General features: G+C 33.3%; 1 protein-coding gene across 1 annotated transcript in view; it reads right to left on the minus strand.

Moving 5' to 3' along the window:
• LOC133650022 (glutamate receptor ionotropic, kainate 1-like) overlaps window positions 1–22,670 on the minus strand; it is a 105,085-nt gene that overhangs the window by 37,047 nt on the left and 45,368 nt on the right. Inside the window, exons 7-10 of the mRNA XM_062046768.1 lie at window positions 22,399–22,542; window positions 16,543–16,650; window positions 16,406–16,450; window positions 1,189–1,305 (exon numbers count right to left, since the gene is read on the minus strand). Coding sequence (XP_061902752.1) covers window positions 1,189–1,305; window positions 16,406–16,450; window positions 16,543–16,650; window positions 22,399–22,542 — 414 coding nt within the window. The remainder of the gene's footprint in view (window positions 1–1,188; window positions 1,306–16,405; window positions 16,451–16,542; window positions 16,651–22,398; window positions 22,543–22,670) is intronic.

The following is a 22,670-nucleotide window of genomic DNA, read 5'->3' on the forward strand; positions in this document are numbered from 1 at the left end:
CTCAGTCATATAACTTGGTCGCTGACACATGCTACGTTAGCGTGCTAACTTTTTTTTAGCCAATTTTGTAGCCGTACACCTTTAACTCGGTTGCTGACACAAGCTACATTAGCGTGCTAACATTTTTTTTTAGCCAATTTTGTAGCCAAAAAACGTAGTTATATATATATTTTGTGAGTCATTTTAACTTTTGGACTTGACACATGCTAACTGTTAGCATTCTAACATTAGCGTGCTAACTTTTTTTTAACAAATTTTGTAGCCGTACACCTTAGTCATACAACTCGGTCGATGACTCAAGTTACATTAGCGTGCTACCTTTTTTTTTTGTGCCAATTTTGTAGCCGTAAAACCTCAGTCATATAACTTGGTCGCTGACACAAGCTACATTAGCGTGCTAACTTTTTTTTTGCCAATTTTGTAGCCGAAAAACCTCAGTCATATATATATTTTCTGAGTCATTTTAACTTTTGGACTTGACACATGCTAACTGTTAGCATTCTAACATTAGCATGCTAACTTTTTTCCACTAATTTTGCAGCCTCCAGAATCATTTCACTTGGTACTTGACACATGCTAACTTTTAGCATTCTAACATTAGCGTGCTCACTTTTTTTTAGCCAATCTTGTAGCCGTACACCTCAGTCATATAACTTGGTCGCTGACACATGCTACATTAGCGTGCTAACTTTTTTTTTGCCAATTTTGTAGCCGAAAAACCTCAGTCATATATATATTTTCTGAGTCATTTTAACTTTTGGACTTGACACATGCTAACTGTTAGCATTCTAACATTAGCGTGCTAACTTTTTTCCACCAATTTTGCAGCCTCTCCAGAATCATTTCATTTGGTACTCGACATGTTAACTGCTAGCACGCTAACATTAGCGTGCACACTATTTTTTCAGAAACTTTGCAGCCATACCCTTCAGAGTTATTTACCTTGGTACTTGACACATGCTAACTGTTAGCATACTAACATTAGCGTGCTAACTTATTTTCGCTAATTCTGCAGCCGCACCCTTCAGGGTATTTTAACTTGGTACTTGACACATGCTGACCCAGCAGTAATTTTGCGACCGTACACCTAAGAGTCATTCAACTCGGTACTCGACCCATGCTAACTGTTAGCATGCAGATCCTTAAGCATAAAGACGACCCATATTCCCCCGTCGTGGTGGTCCTCACCAGGATGGTGGTGACGATGAGCGTTCTGTTGGCGAGGGAGTCGGTCACATTGGCGTTCTTCTCCCGCCCGGGTTTATCCACGAGGTTCATGCCTTTGTACGAGTTCCACGCGGCGATCTGAAAAGGCACAAAAGCGGCTATAAATGTGGCGCACGGCACACGCCACGCGGGGAAAAGGGCATCACAATCGGTCGGGAAGTCAGGGGGTCTGGGGGGGGGGGGGGCGGGGTCACGTGAGGACAAGTCATTGGCACACTCGCCATCACGCTGGATCAGACATGTGACAGCTGCTGGACCCGCAAATCCCCTCGCTGCTAAAGAGCAACGCTGCCATGAACTTAAGTACACCAAACTCCATTAAAACGCAGCCAGGCCATTTTTTTTTTACCGTTTTTCGACTATTTTTGGATGAAAACGACCGTCTTTTGTAGCATGACGCGTCTTCATACTCAACTACTTCCTCGACAGGAAGTCTTATATCCTGAAGGATGATATTTGAGGTCCGAAACATTTTGTGAAGTAGCATCGGGTATGGCATGAAAATGTTTATATTTTCGGGGTCCCGAAAATGAAAATTCAGAATTGGCCAACTTTAAAAATGAGGGAAAAAAAAAATGAGCCCCTCCTACCAGTTTCACGTACCGACACGAAGATCGCTGGAGACGTCCACCATGACGGGACGCACATAAAAGTCTCAAAAACCCATACCTGAAAACAAACCGGAATTCGGCCATCTTGGTTTTCGTCATTCCATTTTTCGGCTAAAAAGAAAGTGGTCGTACTTTAACGAAATCCTCCTAGGGACTTTGACCAAATGAGTCGTGGTTAAAATGACAGATACTACACATATAGGCGATGATAAATTGCGAACATTTTTTTCGTACGCCATAAGATGTGGGCGTGGCATGGCGCCAAACTTGGCTCCGATGGTTTTTGGCCATTTTTCGGCAAAAAAAAGGGGTCCTAATTTAACGAACTCCTCCTAGGGACTTTGACCAAATGAGTCGTGGTTAAAATGACAGATACTAAACATATAGGTGATGATAAATTGCCAACATTTTTTTCGTACACCATAAGATGTGGGCGTGGCATGGCGCCAAACTTGGCTCCAATGGTTTTTGGCCATTTTTCGGCAAAGAAAGTGGTCGCACTTTAACAAACTCCTCCTCGGGACTTTGACCAAATGAGTCGTGGTTAAAATGACAGATACCACACATATAGGTGACGATAAATTGCAAACATTTTTTTCGTACGCCATAAGATGTGGGCGTGACATGGCGCCAAACTTGGCTCCGATGGTTTTTGGCCATTTTTGGGCAAAAAAAAGGGGTCCTAATTTAACAAACTCCTCCTAGGGACTTTGACCAAATGAGTCGTGGTTAAAATGACAGATACTACACATATAGGCGATGATACATTGCGAAAAAAAATTGCCTACGCCATAAGATGTGGGCGTGGCATGGCGCCAAACTTGGCTCCGATGGTTTTTGGCCATTTTTCGGCAAAAAAAAAGGGGTCCTAATTTTACAAACCCCTCCTAGGGACTTTGACCAAATGAGTCGTGGTTCAAATGACCGATACTACACATATAGGTGATGATAAATTGCGAAAAAAAATTGCCTACGCCATAAGATGTGGGCGTGGCACAGCGCCAAACTTGGCTCCGATGATTTTTGGCCATTTTTCGGCAAAGAAAGTGGTCGTACTTTAACAAACTCCTCCTCGGGACTTTGACCAAAGGAGTCGTGGTTAAAATGACAGATACTACACATTTAGGTGACGATAAATTTCAGACACTTTTTTCCTACACCATAAGATGTGGGCGTGGCACGGCGCCAAACTTGGCTCCGATGGTTTTTGGCCATTTTTCGGCAAAAAAAAGGGGTCCTAATTTTACAAACCCCTCCTAGGGACTTTGACCAAATGAGTCATGGTTAAAATGACAGATACTACACATATAGGTGATGATAAATTGCGAACATTTTTTTCGTACGCCATAAGATGTGGGCGTGGCATGGCGCCAAACTTGGCTCCGATGGTTTTTGGCCATTTTTCGGCAAAAAAAAGGGGTCCTAATTTAACGAACTCCTCCTAGGGACTTTGACCAAATGAGTCGTGGTTAAAATGACAGATACTACACATATAGGCGATGATACATTACGAAAAATTTTTGCCTACGCCATAAGATGTGGGCGTGGCACGGCGCCAAACTTGGCTCCTATGGTTTTTGGCCATTTTTCTGCAAAAAAAAGGGGTCCTAATTTAACGAACTCCTCCTAGGGACTTTGACCAAATGAGTCGTGGTTAAAATGACAGATACTACACATATAGGCGATGATAAATTGCCAACATTTTTTTCGTACGCCATAAGATGTGGGCGTGGCACGGCGCCAAACTTGGCTCCGATGGTTTTTGGCCATTTTTCGGCAAAAAAAAGGGGTCCTAATTTAACGAACTCCTCCTAGGGACTTTGACCAAATGAGTCGTGGTTAAAATGACAGATACTACACATATAGGTGACGATAAATTGCGAACACTTTTTGCCTACACTATAAGATGTGGGTGTGGCATGGCGCCAAACTTGGCTCTGATGGTTTTTCGCAATTTTTTAACGGGAAAAAAAGGATTGTACTTTAACGAACTGCTCCTAGGGACTTTGACCAAATTAGTTGTGGTTAAAATTTCAGATACTGCACATTTAGGTGATGATAAATTGCAAACATTTTTTTCGTACGCCATAAGATGTGGGCGTGACATGGCGCCAAACTTGGCTCCGATGATTTTTGGCCATTTTTCGGCAAAGAAAGTGGTCGTACTTTAACGAACTCTTCCTAGGGACTTTGACCAAAGGAGTCGTGGTTCAAATTTCAGATACTACACATATAGGTGATGATAAATTGCAAAAAAAAAAATCGTACGCCATAAGATGTGGGCGTGGCATGGCGCCAAACTTGGCTCCAAGGGTTTTTTGGCCATTTTGCGGCATTTTTCATACTTTAACTAACTCCTCCTAGGGACTTTGACCAAATGAGTGGTTAAAATGACAGATACCACACATATAGTCGATGGTAAATTGTGAACAGATTTTGAAAGACAAAGTAGGCCAAGACTGACAAGAAGGAGCCAAACATCAACAGGTTTTAAAAAGCACAAACAGCAACAGACGACTCATCATTTATATTTCATGACTGCCGTCTTTTATGTTTTATCCTCCCGTGGAGAAAACACACGGCAGTGGATTGAAAATGAAAGCACACTTCGCCTTCAAAGCTGCTGTCAATCAACAGACGAGTCAAACGGGCTGCTTGAACATCAGAACTAAATATGAACCTAAGATATGTCAGCCTCAGCACAGTGCAGTTTAGCACACCAGTTATGCCTTTAACTCTGCATCCCGGGGTCCAACCCTAAACAAAATGTTACATTGAATTCATCAATAACGAGATAGGTCATCGCACTAATTTGCTGTGTCAGTTTTTAGATAAAGATCAAATGTTTAGTTTGGATGTTTTAGCATACATTGGACTTTATCGTCATTATTGTGGTTTTTTTAAGTGGATTAAAAGAGCAAACAGGCGAAATGTAACAAGAAAAAGTTGCAATGTTGACAGTTATCAATGTTGTTATGAATTATTGACACATTCAAGGCTCCAATTACTTCACATCAAATATTATACTTTGAAGTATTTTTGGGGAAAAGTATTTTTAAAAAAAATGTTTTATTTGACAAAAAAAAGCATGAAAATAAAACGTAAAAAATTATAAAAATGTATAATTGACGGATAGATCTGAAGTTAATCTAAAGATTTAAGCCTTAAAAAAAATGTCTGACTTATTTGTAACACTTTTTTTTAGTGGGACCCTTTTGGATCCCCAGGAGTTATAGAGTTTTTTTAAATTTATTTTTTTACAGTCATTGCTCAAAAATAATAATAAATCAAAATCAATATTGTTATGAATTATTGACCTATTTAAGGTTCCAATTACTTCACATCAAATATTACACTTTGAAATATTTTTGGGGAAAAGTATTTTAAAAAAATAAATAAAAAGTTTTATTTGACAAAAAAGGTATGAAAAAATACATGAAAAATAATAAAAATGTATAATTGACGGATAGATCTAAAGTTAATCTAAAGATTTAAGCCTTAAAAAAATGTCTGACTTATTTGTAACCCTTTTTTTAGTGGGACCCTTTTGGATCCCCAGGAGAGTCAGATTTTTTATTTTTTTTACAGTCATTACTCTAAAATAATAATAAATTAAAATCAATATTGTTATGAATTATTGCCCTATTTAAGGCTCCAATTACTTCACATCAAATATTCAATTTTGAAATATTTTTGGGGAAAAGTTTTTTTTTTTTTTAATCAAAAGTTTTATTTGACAAAAAAGGCATGAAAAAATACATAAAAAATAATAAAAATGTATAATTGATGGATAAATCTGACGTTAATCTCAAGATTCAAGCCTTAAAAAAATGTCTGATTTATTTGTAACACTTTTTTTTAGTGGGACCCTTTTGGATCCCCAGGAGTTATAGTGAGATTTTTTTCTTTTCTTTTTTTTACAGTCATTGCTCAAAAATAATAATAAATTAAAATCAATATTGTTATGAATTATTGACCTATTTAAGGCTCCAATTACTTCACATCAAATATTACACTTTTAAATATTTTTGGGGGAAAGTACTTAAAAAAAAAAATTTAAAAAAAAAGTTTTATTTGACAAAAAAGGCATGAAAAAATACATTAAAAAAATAAAAATGTATAATTGACGGATAGATCTAAAGTTAATCTAAAGATTTAAGCCTTAAAAAAATGTCTGACTTATTTGTAACACTTTTTTTAGTGGGACCCTTTTGGATCCCCAGGAGAGTCAGATTTTTTTTTATTTTTTACAGTCATTACTCAAAAATAATAATAAATTAAAATCAATATTGTTATGAATTATTGCCCTATTTAAGTCTGGAATTACTTCACATCAAATATTCAATTTTGAAATATTTTTGGGGAAAAGTTTTTTTTTTTTTTAAATCAAAACTTTTATTTGACAAAAAAGGCATGAAAAAAAAAAGGGAAAAAAAATAAAAATGTATAATTGACGGATAGATCTGAAGTTAATCTAAAGATTTAAGCCTTTAAAAAATTCTGACTTATTTGTAACACTTTTTTTAGTGGGACCCTTTTGGGTCTCCGGGAGTTATAGAGTTTTTTTGTATTTATTTTTTTACAGTCATTGCTCAAAAATAATAATAAATTAAAATCAATATTGTTATGAATTATTGACCTATTTAAGGCTCCAATTACTTCACATCAAATATTACACTTTGAATATTTTTGGGGAAAAGTATTTTTAAAAAGAAAAAGTTTTATTTGACAAAAAAGGCATGAAAAAATACATAAAAAATAATAAAAATGTATAATTGATGGATAGATCTGAAGTTAATCCAAAGATTTAAGCCTTAAAAAAATGTCTGATTTATTTGTAACACTTTTTTTTAGTGGGACCCTTTTGGATCCCCAGGAGTTATAGTCAGATTGTTTTTAAATTTTTTACAGTCATTGCTCAAAAATAATAATGAATATTGTTATGAATTATTGACCTATTTAAGGCTCCAATTACTTCACATCAAATATTACACTTTGAAATATTTTTGGGTAAAAGTATTTAAAAAAAATTAAAAATAAAAAGTTTTATTTGACAAAAGAAGCATGAAAAAATTTAAAAAATAATAAAAAATGTATAATTGACGGATAGATCTGAAGTTAATCTAAAGATTTAAGCCTTAAAAAAATGTCTGACTTATTTGTAACACTTTTTTTAGTGGGACCCTTTTGGGTCCCCAGGAGTTATAGAGTTTTTTTTAATTTATTTTTTTACAGTCATTGCTCAAAAATAATAATAAATCAAAATCAATATTGTTATGAATTATTGACCTATTTAAGGTTCCAATTACTTCACATCAAATATTACACTTTGAAATATTTTTGGGGAAAAGTATTTTAAAAAAATAAATAAAAAGTTTTATTTGACAAAAAAGGTATGAAAAAATACATGAAAAATAATAAAAATGTATAATTGACGGATAGATCTAAAGTTAATCTAAAGATTTAAGCCTTAAAAAAATGTCTGACTTATTTGTAACCCTTTTTTTAGTGGGACCCTTTTGGATCCCCAGGAGAGTCAGATTTTTTATTTTTTTTACAGTCATTACTCTAAAATAATAATAAATTAAAATCAATATTGTTATGAATTATTGCCCTATTTAAGGCTCCAATTACTTCACATCAAATATTCAATTTTGAAATATTTTTGGGGAAAAGTTTTTTTTTTTTTTAATCAAAAGTTTTATTTGACAAAAAAGGCATGAAAAAATACATAAAAAATAATAAAAATGTATAATTGATGGATAAATCTGACGTTAATCTCAAGATTCAAGCCTTAAAAAAATGTCTGATTTATTTGTAACACTTTTTTTTAGTGGGACCCTTTTGGATCCCCAGGAGTTATAGTGAGATTTTTTTCTTTTCTTTTTTTTACAGTCATTGCTCAAAAATAATAATAAATTAAAATCAATATTGTTATGAATTATTGACCTATTTAAGGCTCCAATTACTTCACATCAAATATTACACTTTTAAATATTTTTGGGGGAAAGTACTTAAAAAAAAAAATTCAAAAAAAAAGTTTTATTTGACAAAAAAGGCATGAAAAAATACATTAAAAAAATAAAAATGTATAATTGACGGATAGATCTAAAGTTAATCTAAAGATTTAAGCCTTAAAAAAATGTCTGACTTATTTGTAACACTTTTTTTAGTGGGACCCTTTTGGATCCCCAGGAGAGTCAGATTTTTTTTTATTTTTTACAGTCATTACTCAAAAATAATAATAAATTAAAATCAATATTGTTATGAATTATTGCCCTATTTAAGTCTGGAATTACTTCACATCAAATATTCAATTTTGAAATATTTTTGGGGAAAAGTTTTTTTTTTTTTTAAATCAAAACTTTTATTTGACAAAAAAGGCATGAAAAAAAAAAGGGAAAAAAAATAAAAATGTATAATTGACGGATAGATCTGAAGTTAATCTAAAGATTTAAGCCTTAAAAAAATTCTGACTTATTTGTAACACTTTTTTTAGTGGGACCCTTTTGGGTCTCCGGGAGTTATAGAGTTTTTTTGTATTTATTTTTTTACAGTCATTGCTCAAAAATAATAATAAATTAAAATCAGTATTGTTATGAATTATTGACCTATTTAAGGCTCCAATTACTTCACATCAAATATTACACTTTGAATATTTTTGGGGAAAAGTATTTTTAAAAAGAAAAAGTTTTATTTGACAAAAAAGGCATGAAAAAATACATAAAAAATAATAAAAATGTATAATTGATGGATAGATCTGAAGTTAATCCAAAGATTTAAGCCTTAAAAAAATGTCTGATTTATTTGTAACACTTTTTTTTAGTGGGACCCTTTTGGATCCCCAGGAGTTATAGTCAGATTGTTTTTAAATTTTTTACAGTCATTGCTCAAAAATAATAATGAATATTGTTATGAATTATTGACCTATTTAAGGCTCCAATTACTTCACATCAAATATTACACTTTGAAATATTTTTGGGTAAAAGTATTTAAAAAAAATAAAAAATAAAAAGTTTTATTTGACAAAAGAAGCATGAAAAAATTTAAAAAATAATAAAAAATGTATAATTGACGGATAGATCTGAAGTTAATCTAAAGATTTAAGCCTTAAAAAAATGTCTGACTTATTTGTAACACTTTTTTTAGTGGGACCCTTTTGGGTCCCCAGGAGTTATAGAGTTTTTTTTAATTTATTTTTTTACAGTCATTGCTCAAAAATAATAATAAATCAAAATCAATATTGTTATGAATTATTGACCTATTTAAGGTTCCAATTACTTCACATCAAATATTACACTTTGAAATATTTTTGGGGAAAAGTATTTTAAAAAAATAAATAAAAAGTTTTATTTGACAAAAAAGGTATGAAAAAATACATGAAAAATAATAAAAATGTATAATTGACGGATAGATCTAAAGTTAATCTAAAGATTTAAGCCTTAAAAAAATGTCTGACTTATTTGTAACCCTTTTTTTAGTGGGACCCTTTTGGATCCCCAGGAGAGTCAGATTTTTTATTTTTTTTACAGTCATTACTCTAAAATAATAATAAATTAAAATCAATATTGTTATGAATTATTGCCCTATTTAAGGCTCCAATTACTTCACATCAAATATTCAATTTTGAAATATTTTTGGGGAAAAGTTTTTTTTTTTTTTAATCAAAAGTTTTATTTGACAAAAAAGGCATGAAAAAATACATAAAAAATAATAAAAATGTATAATTGATGGATAAATCTGACGTTAATCTCAAGATTCAAGCCTTAAAAAAATGTCTGATTTATTTGTAACACTTTTTTTTAGTGGGACCCTTTTGGATCCCCAGGAGTTATAGTGAGATTTTTTTCTTTTCTTTTTTTTACAGTCATTGCTCAAAAATAATAATAAATTAAAATCAATATTGTTATGAATTATTGACCTATTTAAGGCTCCAATTACTTCACATCAAATATTACACTTTTAAATATTTTTGGGGGAAAGTACTTAAAAAAAAAAATTTTAAAAAAAAGTTTTATTTGACAAAAAAGGCATGAAAAAATACATTAAAAAAATAAAAATGTATAATTGACGGATAGATCTAAAGTTAATCTAAAGATTTAAGCCTTAAAAAAATGTCTGACTTATTTGTAACACTTTTTTTAGTGGGACCCTTTTGGATCCCCAGGAGAGTCAGATTTTTTTTTATTTTTTACAGTCATTACTCAAAAATAATAATAAATTAAAATCAATATTGTTATGAATTATTGCCCTATTTAAGTCTGGAATTACTTCACATCAAATATTCAATTTTGAAATATTTTTGGGGAAAAGTTTTTTTTTTTTTTAAATCAAAACTTTTATTTGACAAAAAAGGCATGAAAAAAAAAAGGGAAAAAAAATAAAAATGTATAATTGACGGATAGATCTGAAGTTAATCCAAAGATTTAAGCCTTAAAAAAATTCTGACTTATTTGTAACACTTTTTTTAGTGGGACCCTTTTGGGTCTCCGGGAGTTATAGAGTTTTTTTGTATTTATTTTTTTACAGTCATTGCTCAAAAATAATAATAAATTAAAATCAATATTGTTATGAATTATTGACCTATTTAAGGCTCCAATTACTTCACATCAAATATTACACTTTGAATATTTTTGGGGAAAAGTATTTTTAAAAAGAAAAAGTTTTATTTGACAAAAAAGGCATGAAAAAATACATAAAAAATAATAAAAATGTATAATTGATGGATAGATCTGAAGTTAATCCAAAGATTTAAGCCTTAAAAAAATGTCTGATTTATTTGTAACACTTTTTTTTAGTGGGACCCTTTTGGATCCCCAGGAGTTATAGTCAGATTGTTTTTAAATTTTTTACAGTCATTGCTCAAAAATAATAATGAATATTGTTATGAATTATTGACCTATTTAAGGCTCCAATTACTTCACATCAAATATTACACTTTGAAATATTTTTGGGTAAAAGTATTTAAAAAAAATTAAAAATAAAAAGTTTTATTTGACAAAAGAAGCATGAAAAAATTTAAAAAATAATAAAAAATGTATAATTGACGGATAGATCTGAAGTTAATCTAAAGATTTAAGCCTTAAAAAAATGTCTGACTTATTTGTAACACTTTTTTTAGTGGGACCCTTTTGGGTCCCCAGGAGTTATAGTGAGATTTTTTTTTTTTTTTACAGTCATTGCTCAAAAATAATAATGAATATTGTTATGAATTATTGACCTATTTAAGGCTCCAATTACTTCACATCAAATATTATACTTTGAAATATTTTTGGGTAAAAGTATTTATAAAAAATAAAACGTTTTATTTGACAAAAAAAGCATGAAAAAATGTTAAAAATAATTAAAAATGTATAATTGACGGATAGATCTGAAGTTAATCTCAAGATTTAAGCCTAAAAAAATGTCTGACTTATTTGTAACACTTTTTTTAGTGGGACCTTTTTGGATCCCCAGGAGTTATAGTGAGATTTTTTTTTAAAATTTTACAGTCATTGCTCAAAAATAATAATGAACATTGTTATGAATTATTGACCTATTTAAGGCTCCAATTACTTCACATCAAATATTACACTTTGAAATATTTTTGGGTAAAAGTATTTTAAAAAAATAAAAAATAAAAAGTTTTATTTGACTAAAAAAGCATGAAAAAACATAAAAAATAATAAAATGTATAATTGACGGATAGATCTGAAGTTAATCTAAAGATTTAAGCCTTGGAAAAAATTCTGACTTATTTGTAACACTTTTTTTAGTGGGACCCTTTTGGATCCCCAGGAGTTATAGTCAGATTTTTTTTTTTTAATTTTTTTACAGTCATTGCTCAAAAATAATAATAAATTAAAATCAATATTGTTATGAATTATTGACCTAATCGAGTCTCCAATTACTTCACATCAAATATTCAATTTTGAAATATTTTTGGGGAAAAGTATTTTTTTTTAAATAAAAAGTTTTATTTGACAAAAAAGGCATGAAAAAATACATAAAAAAATAATAAAAATGTATAATTGACGGATAAATCTGAAGTTAATCTCAAAATTTAAGCCTTAAAAAAATGTCTGACTTATTTGTAACACTTTTTTTAGTGGGACCCTTTTGGATCCCCAGGAGTTATAGTTAGATTTTTTTGATTTTTTTACAGTCATTGCTCAAAAATAATAATAAATTAAAATCAATATTGTTATGAATTATTGACCTAATCGAGTCTCCAATTACTTCACATCAAATATTCAATTTTGAAATATTTTTGGGGAAAAGTATTTTTTTTTAAATAAAAAGTTTTATTTGACAAAAAAGGCATGAAAAAATACATAAAAAAATAATAAAAATGTATAATTGACGGATAAATCTGAAGTTAATCTCAAAATTTAAGCCTTAAAAAAATGTCTGACTTATTTGTAACACTTTTTTTAGTGGGACCCTTTTGGATCCCCAGGAGTTATAGTCAGATTTTTTTGATTTTTTTACAGTCATTGCTCAAAAATAATAATGAATATTGTTATGAATTATTGACCTATTTAAGGCTCCAATTACTTCACATCAAATATTACACTTATTAAATATTGTGTATTTGATGTGTTTGCCATATAAAAAAAAACTATGATTTATTCAACAAAAAGGGCTTGAAACAAACAAAAACAACATAAAAATGTCTAATCCATGATTTTAAGGGTAACATATTCAGAATTAGCTTGCACGCTAGTATAAAACGTTAGCATGCTAACAGGGGAAAAAGCTAGCACACTCCTAAGATGGTTTCAAATAACAAAATCCATGATTTTAAGGGTAAAATGTTCATAATTAGCTTGCAAGCTAGTATAAAACGTTAGCATGCTAACAGGGGAAAAAGCTAGCACACTCCTAAGATGGTTTCAAATAAAAAAAATCCATGATTTTAAGGGTAAAATGTTCATAATTAGCTTGCTTGCTAGTATAAAACGTTAGCATGCTAACATTGAAATGCTAACAGGGGAACAGCTAGCGCAGTTCTAAGATGGTTTCAAATAAACAAAATCCATGATTTTAAGGGTAACATATTCAGAATTAGCTTGCACGCTAGTATAAAACGTTAGCATGCTAACAGGGGAAAAAGCTAGCACTCTCCTAAGATGGTTTCAAATAACAAAATCCATGATTTTAAGGGTAAAATTTTCATAGTTAGCTTGCAGGCTAGTATAAAACGTTAGCATGCTAACAGGGGGAAAAGCTAGCACACTCCTAAGATGGTTTCAAATAACAAAATCCATGATTTTAAGGGTAAAATGTTCATAATTAGCTTGCACGCTAGTATAAAACGTTAGCATGCTAACAGGGGAAAAAGCTAGCACACTCCTAAGATGGTTTCAAATAACAAAATCCATGATTTTAAGGGTAAAATGTTCATAATTAGCTTGCAAGCTAGTATAAAACGTTAGCATGCTAACAGGGGAAAAAGCTAGCACACTCCTAAGATGGTTTCAAATAAAAAAAATCCATGATTTTAAGGGTAAAATGTTCATAATTAGCTTGCTTGCTAGTATAAAACGTTAGCATGCTAACATTGAAATGCTAACAGGGGAACAGCTAGCGCAGTTCTAAGATGGTTTCAAATAAACAAAATCCATGATTTTAAGGGTAACATATTCAGAATTAGCTTGCACGCTAGTATAAAACGTTAGCATGCTAACAGGGGAAAAAGCTAGCACTCTCCTAAGATGGTTTCAAATAACAAAATCCATGATTTTAAGGGTAAAATTTTCATAGTTAGCTTGCAGGCTAGTATAAAACGTTAGCATGCTAACAGGGGGAAAAGCTAGCACACTCCTAAGATGGTTTCAAATAACAAAATCCATGATTTTAAGGGTAAAATGTTCATAATTAGCTTGCTTGCTAGTATAAAACGTTAGCATGCTAACATTGAAATGCTAACAGGGGAACAGCTAGCGCACTTCTAAGATAGTTTCAAATAAACAAAATCCATGATTTTAAGGGTAACATATTCAGAATTAGCTTGCACGCTAGTATAAAACGTTAGCATGCTAACAGGGGAAAAAGCTAGCACACTCCTAAGATGGTTTCAAATAACAAAATCCATGATTTTAAGGGTAAAATGTTCATAATTAGCTTGCAGGCTAGTATAAAACGTTAGCATGCTAACAGGGGAAAAAGCTAGCACACTCCTAAGATGGTTTCAAATAACAAAATCCATGATTTTAAGGGTAAAATGTTCATAATTAGCTTGCTTGCTAGTATAAAACGTTAGCATGCTAACATTGAAATGCTAACAGGGGAACAGCTAGCGCACTTCTAAGATGGTTTCAAATAAACAAAATCCATGATTTTAAGGGTAACATATTCAGAATTAGCTTGCACGCTAGTATAAAACGTTAGCATGCTAACAGGGGAAAAACCTAGCACGCTCCTAAGATGGTTTCAAATAACAAAATCCATGATTTTAAGGGTAAAATGTTCATAATTAGCTTGCAGGCTAGTATAAAACGTTAGCATGCTAACAGGGGAAAAAGCTAGCACACTCCTAAGATGGTTTCAAATAACAAAATCCATGATTTTAAGGGTAAAATGTTCATAATTAGCTTGCTTGCTAGTATAAAACGTTAGCATGCTAACATTGAAATGCTAACAGGGGAACAGCTAGCGCACTTCTAAGATAGTTTCAAATAAACAAAATCCATGATTTTAAGGGTAGCATATTCAGAATTAGCTTGCACGCTAGTATAAAACGTTAGCATGCTAACAGGGGAAAAAGCTAGCACACTCCTAAGATGGTTTCAAATAACAAAATCCATGATTTTAAGGGTAAAATGTTCATAATTAGCTTGCAGGCTAGTATAAAACGTTAGCATGCTAACAGGGGAAAAAGCTAGCACACTCCTAAGATGGTTTCAAATAACAAAATCCATGATTTTAAGGGTAAAATGTTCATAATTAGCTTGCTTGCTAGTATAAAACGTTAGCATGCTAACATTGAAATGCTAACAGGGGAACAGCTAGCGCACTTCTAAGATGGTTTCAAATAAACAAAATCCATGATTTTAAGGTTAAAATGTTCATAATTAGCTTACACGCTAGTATAAATCGTTAGTATGCTAACATTGAAATGCTAACGGGGGAACAGCTAGCACACTTCTAAGATGGTTTCAAATAACAAAATCCACGATTTTAAGGGTAGAATGTTCATAAGTACCTCGCATGCTAGTATAAAACGTTAGCTTGCTAACATTAACATGCTAACAAGGGAACAGCTAGCCCACTTCCAAGATGGTTTCAAATAAACAAAATCCATGATTTTAAGAGTAAAATGTTCATAATTAGCTTACAAGCTAGAATAAAATGTTAGCATGCTAACATTAACATGCTAACAGGGGAACAGCTAGCACACTTCTAAGATGGTTTGCCATATAAAAAAAAACTATAATTTATTCAACAAAAAGGGCTTGAAACAAACAAAAACAACATAAAATTGTATAATTGACACATAGATCTGAAGTTGATCTACATATTTAAGCATTGAAAGTAAAAAAATAATAATAATATTGTTTGATGAACGGGACCTTTTTGAATCCCTAAATTTTTTCAGTGAAATTTTAAAAATGTTTTTAATTTTTAAAACTTTTTTTTAATAACTTATAATTGACGAATAGATCTGAAATAGATCATGAGATTTTGGTGTTGAACGTAAAAAAAAATCCCTTTTTGACTTATATTTATTAACACTTCTATTATAAATAAATAATAAATAAATTATTAATAAATTATTAGTGGATTAGTATGTTTTTTTAAACTGTCATTGCTCACAAAATAATAATGAATCAAAATCAATGTTGTTATGAATTATTGACAAATTCAAAGATTCACATTTTATATTCCACTTTGAGATTTTTGGGGTGGAAAAAAACTTTAATATTTTGTGTTTTTGCCATAAAATAGCAGAATTTGTTGTTCTTTTTTTTTTTTTACAAAAGGAGCATAACATTTGAAAAAACATTTTTTTTAAACTTTGTAATAGAGAGATCAGAAATTTGTCAAGTTATTTAAGCTTTAAAAGTAAAAAAACAACAACACCCAAACGCAGTGAAGTTGTCACGTAGTGTAAATGGTAAATAAAAACAAAATACAATGATTTGCTAATCCTTTTCAACTTTTTTTATTTTTTATTTTTTTTAATACACCCTGTAGCACTTTGAGGTTGTTTACTCAATGTGAAGTGCTTTTTTAAGTGCAAGTTAAAACTCTACTATGCAAAGCCACAGCCATTTATCAACAACACCCAGAATCTAAAATGGTGTTCTGTGGTTTGATAGCGCTGAAGTTGATCAAAATAATAAGTAAGACTTATGTTTTGTTTTGTTTTCTGACTGAGACCCGTACGGTTCGCCGGTACCGAACTTGAAGAGAGCCCTAAAAGTTAAAAAAAAAAAAAAAATCTATATATTGTATTGCCTTTGGAAATCAAAAAATACCTAAATGTTTGGACACACCTGCTATCGTGTGTAACGTCAAGGTGTGCGAGGGAGAGGAGGAACGAGGAGGACAAGGATCGGTTTTAGACCAACGTGGAGACAAACCTTCATCCACCTCTTGGTGAGGCGACTTCCGGCCTCCGTGACGCCCTGAGTGACAGTGACAACCAGCCGCGTCATTGACTTCCAACACTCGTGAGTCACGGTGACGTGCAGCAATGCATGCTGGGAAGCGCGCTCACCCTGGCAGTGCCGTCCTCCTTGAGGCTGATGATGTCCAGGTCGAAGTTTCTCCGCAGGCCGTCGGACTTGTTGAGGACGATGTGACCCGTCAGCCCGTCCCACTGGGCCTGCAGGGGGGGAAATGTTCCTAATTAGATTGCATGCTAGTATAAAATGTTAGCATGCTAACGCTAACATGCTAACAGGGGGAAAAGCTAGCACACTTCTAAGATGGTTCCAAATAACGAAATCCATGATTTTAACGGTAAAATGTTCATAATTAGCTTACAAGCTAGTATAAAATGTTAGCATGCTAACATTAACATGCTAACAGGGGAACAGCTAGCACATTTCTAAGATGGTTTCAAATAAACAAAATCCATGATTTTAAGGGTAAGATGTTCATAATTAGCTTGCATGCTAGTATAAATTGTTAGCATCCTAACATTAACATGCTACCAGGGCAACAGCTAGCACACTCCTAAGGTGGTTTCAAAAAACAAAATCCATGATTTTAAGGGTAAAATGTTCTTAATTAGCTTGCATGCTAGTATAAAACATTAGCATGCTAACATTGAAATGCTAACGGGGGAACAGCTAGCGCACTTCTAAGATAGTTTCAAATAAACAAAATCCATGATTTTAAGATAGATAGATAGTACTTTATTGATTCCTTCAGGAGAGTTCCCTCAGGAAAATTAAAAGGGTAAAATGTTCATAATTAGCTTACATGCTAGTATAAATCGTTAGTATGCTAACATTGAAATGCTAACAGGGGAACAGCTAGCACACTTCTAAGATGGTTTCAAATAACAAAATCCACGATTTTAAGGGTAACATATTCAGAATTAGCTTGCACGCTAGTATAAAACGTTAGCATGCTAACAGTGGGAAAAGCTAGCACACTCCTAAGATGGTTTCAAATAACAAAATCCATGATTTTAAGGGTAAAATGTTCATAATTAGCTTGCATGCTAGTATAAAACGCTAGCATGCTAACATTGAAATGCTAACGGGGGAACAGCTAGCGCACTTCTAAGATAGTTTCAAATAAACAAAATCCATGATTTTAAGGGTAAAATGTTCATAATTAGCTTACATGCTAGTATAAATCGTTAGTATGCTAACATTGAAATGCTAACGGGGGAACAGCTAGCACACTTCTAAGATGGTTTCAAATAACAAAATCCACGATTTTAAGGGTAAAATGTTCATAAGTACCTCGCATGCTAGTATAAAACGTTAGCTTGCTAACATTAACATGCTAACAAGGGAACAGCTAGCCCACTTCCAAGATGGTTTCAAATAAACAAAATCCATGATTTTAAGAGTAAAATGTTCATAATTAGCTTACAAGCTAGAATAAAATGTTAGCATGCTAACATTAACATGCTAACAGGGGAACAGCTAGCCCACTTCTAAGATGGTTTCAAATCAACAAAATCCATGATTTTAAGGGTAAAATGTTCATAATTAGCTTGCATGCTAGTATAAAACATTAGCATGCTAACGTTAACATGCTAACAGGGGAACAGCTAGCACATTTCTAAAATGGTTTCAAATAAACAAAATCCATGATTTAAACAATATTGCCCGTTCATTTTCAATTGGAAAAAATTCCTGGAAAACTGGAAATCCTGGAAATTTATTGCAGGATTCCCAAATATTTCTGAAGGGACTAAACATTTTGAAGTTGAAACGGAGGGAATCAGAGCCAAACCAAATGAAGCCGAAAAAAAGGGTCAAATTACGGCTTTCAAAAACCGGGAATTCTGGGAGTTCCTGGAATTTTTTGGAACCTGGAAATTTGCTAATTTTAATTAGCAGGATGAGTTTTGAGCGTTTTGATGAGTGCTGAAGGTGGAACAGCTTGACTTGATTGAAAAATGGGGAAATTGTGGAAGTTTAAACAATATTGCCCGTTCATTTTCAATTGGAAAAAATTCCTGGAAAACTGGAAATCATGGAAATTTGTTGCAGGATTCCCAAAGATTTCTGAAGGGACTAAACATTTTGAAGTTGAAACGGAGGGAATCAGAGCCAAACCGAATGAAGCCGAAAAAAAGGGTAAAATTAGGGCTGTCAAAAACCGAGGAATTCTGGGAGTTCCTGGAATTTTTTGGAACCTGGAAATTTGCTAGTTTTAACTACCAGGATGAGTTTTGAGCGTTTTGATGAGTGTTGAAGGTGGAATGGCTTGACTTGGTTGAAAAATGGGGAAATTGTGGAAGTTTAAACAATATTGCCCGTTCATTTTCAATTGGAAAAAATTCCTGGAAAACTGGAAATCCTGGAAATTTGTTGCAGGATTCCCAAAGATTTCTGAAGGGACTAAACATTTTGAAGTTGAAACGGTGTGAAGCAGAGCCAAACCGAATGAAGCCGGAAAAAAAGGGTAAAATTAGGGCTTTCAAAAACCGGGAATTCTGGGAGTTCCTGGAATTTTTTGGAACCTGGAAATTTGCTAATTTCAATTACCAGGATGAGTTTTGAGCGTTTTGATGAGTGTTGAAGGTGGAATGGCTTGACTTGGTTGAAAAATGGGGAAATTGTGGAAGTTTAAACAATATTGCCCGTTCATTTTCAATTGGAAAAAATTCCTGGAAAACTGGAAATCATGGAAATTTGTTGCAGGATTCCCAAAGATTTCTGAAGGGACTAAACATTTTGAAGTTGAAACGGAGGGAATCAGAGCCAAACCGAATGATGCCGAAAAAAAGGGTAAAATTAGGGCCGTCAAAAACCGAGGAATTCTGGGAGTTCCTGGAATTTTTTGGAACCTGGAAATTTGCTAGTTTTAACTACCAGGATGAGTTTTGAGCGTTTTGATGAGTGTTGAAGGTGGAATGGCTTGACTTGGTTGAAAAATGGGGAAATTGTGGAAGTTTAAACAATATTGCCCGTTCATTTTCAATTGGAAAAAATTCCTGGAAAACTGGAAATCCTGGAAATTTGTTGCAGGATTCCCAAAGATTTCTAAAGGGACTAAACATTTTGAAGTTGAAACGGAGGGAATCAGAGCCAAACCAAATGAAGCCGAAAAAAAGGGTCAAATTACGGCTTTCAAAAACCGGGAATTCTGGGAGTACCTGGAATTTTTTGGAACCTGGAAATTTGCTAATTTTAATTACCAGGATGAGTTTTGAGCGTTTTGATGAGTGTTGAAGGTGGAATGGCTTGACTTAGTTGAAAAATTAGGAAATTGTGGAAGTTTAAACAATATTGCACGTTCATTTTCAATTGGAAAATTTTCCTGGAAATCTGGAAATCCTGGAAATTTGTTGCAGAATTCCCAAAGATTTCTGAAGGGACTAAACATTTTGAAGTTGAAACGGTGTGAAGCAGAGCCAAACCGAATGAAGCCGAAAAAAAAGGGTAAAATTAGGGCTTTCAAAAACCGGGAATTCTGGGAGTTCCTGGAATTTTTTTGGAACCTGGAAATTTGCTAATTTCAATTACCAGGATGAGTTTTGAGCGTTTTGATGAGTGTTGAAGGTGGAATGGCTTGACTTGGTTGAAAAATGGGGAAATTGTGGAAGTTTAAACAATATTGCACGTTCATTTTCAATTGGAAAAATTTCCTGGAAAACTGGAAATCCTGGAAATTTGTTGCAGAAGTCCCAAAGATTTCTGAAGGGACTAAATATTTTGAAGTTGAAACGGTGTAAAGCAGAGCCAAACCGAATGAAGCTGGAAAAAAAGGGTAAAATTAGGGCTTTCAAAAACCGGGAATTCTTGGAGTTGATGGAATTCTTTGGAACCTGGAAATTTACTAATTTCAATTACCAGGATGAGTTTTGAGCGTTTTGATGAGTGTTGAAGGTGGAATGGCTTGACTTGGTTGAAAAATGGGGAAATTGTAGAAGTTTAAACAATATTGCCCATTCATTTTCAATTGGAAAAATTTCCTGGAAAACTGTAAATCCTGGAAATTTGTTGCAGAAGTCCCAAAGATTTCTGAAGGGACTAAACATTTTGAAGTTGAAACGGAGGGAATCAGAGCCAAACCGAATGAAGCCGAAAAAAGGGTAAAATTAGGGCTTTCAAAAATCGGGGAATCTGGGGAGTTCCTGGAATTTTTTGGAACCTGGAAATTTGCTAGTTTTAACTACCAGGATGAGTTTTGAGTGTTTTGATTAGTGCTGAAGGTGGAATGGCTTGACTTGGTTGAAAAATGGGGAAATTGTGGAAGTTTAAACAATATTGCACGTTCATTTTCAATTGGAAAAATTTCCTGGAAAACTGGGAATCCTGGAAATTTGCTGCAGAAGTCCCAAAGATTTCTGAAGGGACTAAACATTTTGAAGTTGAAACGGTGTGAAACAGCGTCAAACCGAATGAAGCCGAAAAAAAGGGTAAAATTAGGGCTTTCAAAAACCGAGGAATTCTGGGAGTTCCTGGAATTTTTTGGAACCTGGAAATTTGCTAGTTTTATCTACCAGGATGAGTTTTGAGCGTTTTGATGAGTGTTGAAGGTGGAATGGCTTGACTTGGTTGAAAAATGGGGAAATTGTGGAAGTTTAAACAATATTGCCCGTTCATTTTCAATTGGAAAAAATTCGTGGAAAACTGGAAATCCTGGAAATTTGTTGCAGAAGTCCCAAAGATTTCTGAAGGGACTAAACATTTTGAAGTTGAAACGGAGGGAATCAGAGCCAAACCAAATGAAGCCGAAAAAAAGGGTAAAATTAGGGCTTTCAAAAACCGGGAATTCTGGGAGTACCTGGAATTTTTTGGAACCTGGAAATTTGCTAGTTTTAACTACCAGGATGAGTTTTAAGCGTTTTGATGAGTGTTGAAGGTGGAATGGCTTGACTTGGTTGAAAAATTGGGAAATTGTGGAAGTTTAAACAATATTGCCCGTTCATTTTCAATTGGAAAAAATTCGTGGAAAACTGGAAATCCTGGAAATTTGTTGCAGAAGTCCCAAATATTTCTGAAGGGACTAAACATTTTGAAGTTGAAACGGAGGGAATCAGAGCCAAACCAAATGAAGCCGAAAAAAAGGGTAAAATTAGGGCTTTCAAAAACCGGGAATTCTGGGAGTACCTGGAATTTTTTGGAACCTGGAAATTTGCTAATTTTAATTAGCAGGATGAGTTTTGAGCGTTTTGATGAGTGTTGAAGGTGGAACAGCTTTACTTGATTGAAAAATTTGGAAATTGTGGAAGTTTAAACAATATTGCCCGCTCATTTTCAATTGGAAAAATTTCCTGGAAAACTGGAAATTCTGGAAATTTGTTGTAGGATTCCCAAAGATTTCTGAAGGGACTAAACATTTTGAATTTGAAACGGTGTGAAACAGCGTCAAACCGAATGAAGCCGAAAAAAAAGGGTAAAATTAGGGCTTTCAAAAACTGGGAATTCTGGGAGTTCCTGGAATTTTTTGGAACCTGGAAATTTACTAGTTTCGATTTTCACATTCATACGTGAAACTGGGAGGCGGGGCAAATATTTTTTCTCATTTTGAAGATGGCGCTAGAGAGCCAATTTTAAAAATGTCATTTTCGCCACCCCAATATTATATATTATAATATTACAGCCGTACACCTCAGAATCATATCACTTGGCACTTGATACATGCTAACTGTTAGCATGCTAACTTTAGCATGTTTACATTCCTGAAAAATGTGAGCGGTGGGCCAGGGCTTGCACCAAGGGGGAGGCGAGGTCCTGTTAAAAACTGCTCGCGGATTTCATTTATACTGTATTTACGCTTCAAACAGGTTCCTTTTGGGATTGATGCTGTATTACTGCCTTTCCCCATCGTTGAACCCAAAACCTTCCCGTTCACAATCAGACAGGGTTGAGTTGGAGTTAGTCCCGCGCTGACTCGCTAAAGAGCTTCCGAAACGGACTTGCGAGGAGACACTGACCTCCTTGAAGAGGTTCATGAAGCGCGGGCCAAAGCGCCAGGGTTTATGGCGGTGACACTGCAGGGAGCTGACCGTCATCTGGGTGGCGCGCTGTGACGCCACGGACACCATGAACACGGCGTCGTACATCAGGGCGGCGTCCGTCTGTGGGAGGAGTTTAGAAAGACCATGTCACTCCAAAGTCCATGGAAAAGGTTTCAATAGTTGATGCAGTTCACAAAAATATATTTTTGTCAACAGGAAAAAAGATGTTCGGGAAAATTAAAAGCCTG

This window comes from Entelurus aequoreus, linkage group LG05 (genome assembly GCF_033978785.1).
Source record: "Entelurus aequoreus isolate RoL-2023_Sb linkage group LG05, RoL_Eaeq_v1.1, whole genome shotgun sequence".
NCBI classification, from domain to species: Eukaryota; Metazoa; Chordata; class Actinopteri; order Syngnathiformes; family Syngnathidae; genus Entelurus; species Entelurus aequoreus.